This window comes from Triplophysa dalaica, chromosome 25, assembly GCF_015846415.1.
Source record: "Triplophysa dalaica isolate WHDGS20190420 chromosome 25, ASM1584641v1, whole genome shotgun sequence".
In the NCBI taxonomy this organism is placed as follows: domain Eukaryota; kingdom Metazoa; phylum Chordata; class Actinopteri; order Cypriniformes; family Nemacheilidae; genus Triplophysa; species Triplophysa dalaica.
The window spans coordinates 8,961,126-8,968,438 of record NC_079566.1 but is presented as its reverse complement, the minus strand read 5'-3'; the positions used below and the strand labels follow the sequence as shown (position 1 = coordinate 8,968,438).

The 7,313-nt window shown below is 37.9% G+C and overlaps 2 protein-coding genes across 2 annotated transcripts; both read left to right on the top strand.

Moving 5' to 3' along the window:
• Positions 1-246: 246 nt before the first annotated feature.
• On the top strand, positions 247-3,361 carry LOC130415799 (uncharacterized). Its single transcript, XM_056741743.1, has 2 exons — positions 247-420; positions 2,366-3,361. The coding sequence occupies exon 2, from the start codon at positions 2,402-2,404 to the stop codon at positions 3,269-3,271; it is 870 nt and encodes a 289-aa protein (XP_056597721.1). The 5' UTR covers positions 247-420; positions 2,366-2,401; the 3' UTR covers positions 3,272-3,361.
• A 5-nt stretch (positions 3,362-3,366) lies between these two features.
• LOC130415800 (uncharacterized) lies at positions 3,367-4,824 on the top strand. The gene is made up of 2 exons (XM_056741746.1): positions 3,367-3,442; positions 3,742-4,824. The coding sequence occupies exons 1-2, from the start codon at positions 3,386-3,388 to the stop codon at positions 4,357-4,359; spliced, it is 675 nt and encodes a 224-aa protein (XP_056597724.1). The 5' UTR covers positions 3,367-3,385; the 3' UTR covers positions 4,360-4,824.
• The last annotated feature ends 2,489 nt before the right edge of the window (positions 4,825-7,313 follow it).

Genomic DNA, 7,313 nt, shown 5'->3' with positions numbered 1-7,313 from the left:
AGTAGCTAACTACTTTTTGCAGCAAGTAGCGGTGTAGCGCGAGCAAAAGCTACATTGCGTTTTGTCGAGCCTGCGCGAATCAGCGCAATGCAAGGATATTCTTCTTGTTAGATTACAAACTCATTTTTTGCCATTACCGCCACCTGTTGTTTAATCACGCATCTTGCGGCAAACGGTTCACTGACGTACAGAAGTGGGTTGACACACCCATATTATCCATGATGGAGCAAGACGTGGCGGCAGATTTGGAGGATGGAGAAACAACTAACGTTAATTACCCATGGCCTTATTTGTCATGTTCATGTCTCTCAAAGAAACGACAAGTAAAGGTTACACTTTTGTATGCAATCTTTGCAAACCAAAGTTTAAAACGCTGTCTACGTCGAAGACCTCAAGCACAAATTTAAGACGCACATACAGGTGAGTAATGGCCATTTTAAAGGTATTAATTATCCTGCTTTATTGCTCTCTATGTTACATCAAATTTCTATTTCTGATTTAATTACAATGACCCGCCATGATCTGTCCGCCAGTTTGGTAATGAACATAAAAGACCACTAACGTTTGCGCCATCGTGTTTGTCAGTTGAACAAAAAATGTAATCTTAGTTTGTTCATTGCACGACAAAGGCTTTGATCTAATTAAATTGCTGTATAGATTTGTTGTGTCTGGTTTCAGAGCGAACCGAACTGTGCTCACAAGCAGCTTGTGATTCACGTTCTTCTTTCACAGTAAATTCTGCGAGCTCCATCACTGCATGTGAGCGAGTTTAACGTGCATTTTTCAAATACCAGTTATGCTGTTTAACGTTCACATAACTTCCAACATTTGTGTCGGCAGCCAGATAATTACAGCATTTCACTCGATTTGTACCGTGGCCGCTAGGTGTCAATGCGCTGCAACAGAAGAAAACACATGCAAACAAAAAAAACAAAAGCAAATTCAGAAAGCATCTTCATTAATTTGGCGACACGTGCCCTGCAAATACTCGAAGCACAAACAAACACAGAAACGCGCTGCAAATTCTCGCAACACAAACAAACACAGAAATGCGCTGCAAACTGCACGGACGACAACGGAAGTGTTTCCGGGGGACCGCAAAAACTGATGCACTTCATGCGCTTCATTTTGACTGTTCAAATTCGTTAGTGGAGTTGTCAGCCACACTGACTATGTCGACTACAATACATTTTTAATCATTAATCATTAAACCATTAAACTTTTTTAACGTGACACTTGTTTAAGTAAGTCGAGCAGTTACTATGTCTCATAGTTTTTGTTAAACTGTTCAAATCGACAGGCTAATAATATCCTACGGACGTACGTTAAGAAAGTTAAAATAAAGTTATAAAGCAACTACCTTCAATGTGGCTGACAACTACACTAACGAATTTGAACAGTCCAAGTGAAGCGCGTCCCAATCAGGTGCATCAGTTTTTTTCGGTCCCCCGGAAACACTTCCGTTGTCGTGTGTGCAGTTTGCAGCGCGTTTCTGTGTTTTCTTTGTGTTGCGAGAATTTGCAGCGCGTTTCTGTGTTTGTTTATGTTGCGAGAATTTGCAGCGCGTTTCTGTGTTTGTTTGTGTTGCGAGAATTTGCAGCGCGTTTCTGTGTTTGTTTATGTTGCGAGAATTTGCAGCGCGTTTCTGTGTTTGTTTGTGTTGCGAGAATTTGCAGCGCGTTTCTGTGTTTGTTTGTGTTGCGAGAATTTGCAGCGCGTTTCTGTGTTTTCTTTGTGTTGCGAGAATTTGCAGCGCGATTCTGTGTTTGTTTATGTTGCGAGAATTTGCAGCGCGTTTCTGTGTTTGTTTGATTTGCGAGAATTTGCAGCGCGTTTCTGTGTTTGTTTGTGTTGCGAGAATTTGCAGCGCGTTTCTGTGTTTGTTTATGTTGCGAGAATTTGCAGCGCGTTTCTGTGTTTGTTTGTGTTGCGAGAATTTGCAGGGCATGTGTCGTCAAACTAACGCGAATGCTTTCTGAATTTGCTTGTGTTTTTTTGTGTTTGCATGTGTTTTCTTCTGTTGCAGCGCAGTGACACCCAGCGGCCACCGTAGATTTGTCATATAAAAGCGTTTTTAATGTGATAGAAACCTAAAGGTCTCGTCACAGTTTTCCGCCAAAATAAAAGCTCAAGTGTTTAATCCTTTCAAGTGGAGAAATTAAGACAAGTGTTATCATTTAGCTACCTTAGTGTAAAATGAAAAATTAATATAGAAAGGAAACATTCCTTTATGTTGTTGCGCAGTTGTATTATTAGTAGGCTTATATATTTCTGTCTTGCATAATAATAATTTAAAAGTATGGCATTTAAAATGTGTTTTTCTTTCTAATTTTTATTTTTTTTCCCTTTATCCTATGCCTATCAGAGACTGCATCCAACTAAACTGAATGAGTTACTGAGAATGCAGCAACAATTCAGTAAAAAGATAACGACACCCTCCATTCAAGAACAGAGTTCCTCAAGCTCATCAAGACCAATTCAGTATTTCATGAGGGAGGTGGCACCAGTTTCCCAGGAAAAATTCAACAAGCTGGTTCTGAATTTTGTTATTCAGGGGCTTCATCCCCTCAGTATTGTTGAAAGGGCAGAATTTAAAGAATTATTCAAGCAGGTACTGCCTTCAAGGCATGTGATGTCTAGAAAGACATTAGTCAGAATGCTAGAGGATCAATACATTTCCATGAAGACAGATATGTGTAAAGTTTTGTCTGAGCAGGAATTTGTAGCAACAACCACAGATGCATGGTCTACAAATCACAAGAGCTATCTGGGAGTCACTGTCCATTGGATAGATTCAGACACACTTACCGCCTCTTCCGGGGCTTTAGCTTGCCGAAGGATCAAGGGAAGGCACACTTATGACACTCTGGCAGAGATGCTTGAAAGTGTCCACATGGAATTCAGCATTCAAAACAAAGTTGTGTTAACCACTACAGACAACGGTTCAAATTTTGTAAAAGCATTTAGTGTGTTCGCAGCTGAAGAAAAAGTGACTGAAGATGATGAAGAAAATGATGAAGAGGCAGATGTTGAGTTCACTGATGTTGCAGCATTTCTACAAGAGACCAAAAAGGATGACTTCCACTTGCCAGCCCATCAACGCTGTGCCTGCCATTCTCTCCACTTGGTTGCAACCAAAGATGCTGAGGCAGCTGTGGAAGATTCTTCATTTAAAAAGATTTCAAGGGCAGCTTTCGCCAAATGTCAAAGCCTTTGGAATAAGCAGAGTAGAAGCACCAGAGCTTCTGACAACATTAAAGACAGACTTTGATGCATGCTGGTTGTGCCTAATGTAACACTTTGGAACTCTACATATAATGCAATGGATCATTTGAAAACTTGCATTGAAGAGAAACCTCAGGAGCTCCATGATGTTTGTGAGAAAATGGACATTCCACGACTGAAGCCATCAGAGATTACATTCATCAAAGAATATGTCATGGTGAGTTTAAACTGTCTAAGATGTATTGAATCAATAATTTTATGTAAATATTTTTAGTGTTTCATAGAATCCCATATTGGTAAAATAAAAATATTTTTGGTATATACTGTACGTTTAATATAAATTGTATTAAAACCAATGGGTTTTTGAAGCCTAATTCTTTAGTAAATTATTTTAAAGTTAATTACCTATTAATAACTCTTAAGAATATAATATCAACATGACTTATGCATCCTGTGATTATCATCATGTATTTTTGCACTCATGCATACAGCCATGTTTTATGTGTAATTTCACAGGTGATGGCACCAGTGTCCAAGACCCTAGATGTTCTCCAGTCGGACAAAATGGCATACCTCGGAGTCTTGGTCCCCACAATCAACATTCTTGTTGAGAAGTTGCAGTCACTCAAGCAAGAAAACCTCCAATATTGTGTGCCATTAGTTAATGCCATCATCAGTGGTGTGAACAGAAGGTTCAGTTACCTTTCCGGTAAAAAGTATCTCATGGCAACGGCTTCACATCCTATGTTTCGTATGTCTTACATACCAAATGAACAAAAAGATGACATCATCTTAAGACTAAAACAGGAGCTTTCAGCAGCACACAGTCCACATGTTGCAGAGACAATTGTTTCAAGGAAGCCAGAAAATGAAAGCGATGAGATCACAGACTACTTCTCCAGAAACCAGGAGAATGTTTTGGATGAATTGAACATTTATCTACAGTCTACAGCAAACACACCTGAAGATGCTTTCCAGCATCTATCAAAAATGAAGAGAGTCTTCATTAAGTGCAATACTGGTGTCCCTGCCAGTGCCGCATGTGAGCGGTTGTTTAGTGTTGGAAAGGACATTTTCCTGCCAAAACGCAACCGTCTTTCCGACAGTCATTTTGAGAAACTTCTCTTGTGTTGAATTAACAGGTCAGGCACTTCTGCTTCAGTTTAGTTAAGAGAACAAATTGAGTTGCCTATACATTTTGTTATTGCCTGCTCTTATTAGAAGGACACTGCACCTCAGTTCTCGACTGATGGTGTGAAACCATTCCTGTTTTGCTTGACTGGTATAACAATAACAGTGACTAACTATGCCAGTTCAACTAAAATACTTAACATTTTCCAAGCGTTCTTACTCTTCAGTTGAGGCTTTTGTTACATTACAAATTATAACATTTTGACCCTTTGGAGGTTAATGTTTTGGATGAGCTTTCAGTCTACTGCAACTACACCAGATAGTTCTTTCCCTGCCAGTGCCATATGTGAGCGGTTGTTCAATGTATTTTCTTGCCAAAATGCAACCATCTCACAATCGGTATTTTTGAGAAAATGTTCTACATGCAATTTACGTTGGATGTATATTTTGTTCATGCAATGTTGTATTTGTTGCAATTTTGCACTTTTGACAAACAGTCTGAGATATTTGAGTGTTGTGTGTAATAAAACAATACTCTTTGAAATCATAATTGTATTGCATTGTTTTAAACACTAAATATTTTACTTAAAACATTCCTCAGACACTTATTCAGTTATTTATAATATACGTTGTTCAAAAAATCAAAAGTAGTTTCAATGTAGCTTGCTACTTTTTGATAGTAACTTGTAGTGTAGCTAACTACTTTTCCAAAAGGGTAGCTTGACTGTAGTTTAACTACTTTAACTTACGAGTAGCTTGTAGCTTGTCAAACTACAGTTTCAGAGTAGCTTCCCCAACACTGCTACTTATTGCTTTAAAGTTCGTCGCAATGGAATGTAGCGAGTAGCGTTTGGGCACACTACACCGCTACTTGCTTGTAAAAGTATTTAACTACCGTCAAGCTACACTGTTTTAAAAGTAACTTAACTACCGTCAAGCTACAGAAAAATGTAGTTAAGGTAGTAGCGTCGCTACTTGTAGTTAGCTACTCCCCAACACTGGAACCAATCGGTCTTAAAATGCAGCCTTCAATATGGGATTCCTTTTGTGCCAATAAGTACGAACGCGAAATAAAAAAACCAAACAAAAATAAACAACACGACAGAAGAAATACACTTGAAAACGAAAAAAATGAACTCCAATTGCAAACTTTTAACACTTTCAAACAAACTGCATTCATCATCAAATGTTTTCTAATGATCCTTTTCGAAGATCATTGTTTATGAATACGATGCCCGAGATTTCGTTTGCGCTTCATTATTTTTCGTTTACACTGCAAAAAGTTACGTTCGGACTTCTGGCACAAACCTCTCGCGTGGGCGGGAGTTAACAGTGCTTTACTCTCATTGGCTAGTCAGATTTTGATCGACAGGTCCGTGACCTGGAAGTGGAAGAAGTCTTAGTGGCGGCGCGCAACTTTAGAAAGCGATCTGGAGGTGGACGGTGAAGTTACTTGTGATTAGTTACCTTTGTTATTAAACGTAGAATCATGGATTTATTAAAATGTTGCATGAAGCATACAGCCCTTATTTCACTACTGTTTAGAACATGGTTACCGTAGTAAAATCCATATGGGTTTGCCAATAATCAATACCCAAAAACAAGTGATTACTTTTATTACAAAAAACTATAAGCTTCGCAAGGGAGTAGGTTACCAGTGAGGAAACATACATAAAGATCATGTTTTTGTCTCGATACATAAGAAAATTCAAACGGAACATTTACATAATTTAAGTATTTTTGATGCTTTAAAAGCGACGAACATTGCATTATATTATACATTTGTTTCTGACTTTGTGCAATAAACTGGATCGAACCAATCGCCATGTTCTTACCACTGAGGCACAGGAAATCTTATTAAAGCAAAAAAATACTTTTGTGCCAGACAATATGATTAACATGAAAATATCTCTAACGAAGGACAGCATGAATCGAAGTGAAATTATGTTGGTCATAAAATCAAAACAAACATGTAGATCGTTTCAAACTTGTGACCTCCTTCGGCAGAACACAACATATAATTTGAAGAATGTTGATAACCAGAATACATTGCCCTTATTGTATAACAATAATTAGTATTATTAATATGATTATTATTAGTTTTAGTTGTAATAGTAGCCTTCCATGTAATGGACACCAGACATTTCTCAAAATACATATTTTTTGTTCAACAGAAATTAAATGACATGAGGGTCTGTATTCCTGCTATACAGAAAACTTTTCAGATTATTTTGGGACATATAAAACATCAGATGAATGACTTCTGTCATATATCCCTAAATTTGGAAACTTTGCTTTTGCCATAGATGAAGCTCCTCTCTCCAGCAAGTGGGTCAGCATCTCCACGTCGTAATTATCGCTGGATATCCCTAATTGTGCTGTTTCTGTGTTGTCAATAAATGCAAATAGTCCATTTCTACACATGATTTTTTTGACTGTCTTTAGACTAACAGTTATCCTGTGTTTGACACTTAAAATATAAAGGATCTCTTTATAAGGCAGACTCAAGTCAACGTAATATTGAATTAAATCAAATCAGTCCATACCATATGATAAGGAATAAACAATCTGCACTGAACAGTTTTAACACATAAGGGTAAACAGAGAGAGAGAGAAAGAGAGAATTACTAGACAGTATTCTGTACAATGTATTTAAACACTGGTTCCTTTTATTCATTTACATAATTGACCGCATTTGAGGAAAATAACAGCACTACTTGTTAAGAATGATAAATGAATAGTAGATGTTTCTAAAAATGTGAGGTTATGCAAAAAGACTAGACGGGCTCCGTACATTTCAATCCAAACTGCAGCAAAAAAAACCGTTTAATAACAAAGGTAACTTATCACAAGTAACTTCACCGTCCACCTCCAGATCGCTTTCTGAAGTTGCGCACCGCCACTAAGTCTTCTTCCACTTCCAGGTCACGGACCTGTCGATCAAAATCTGACTAGCC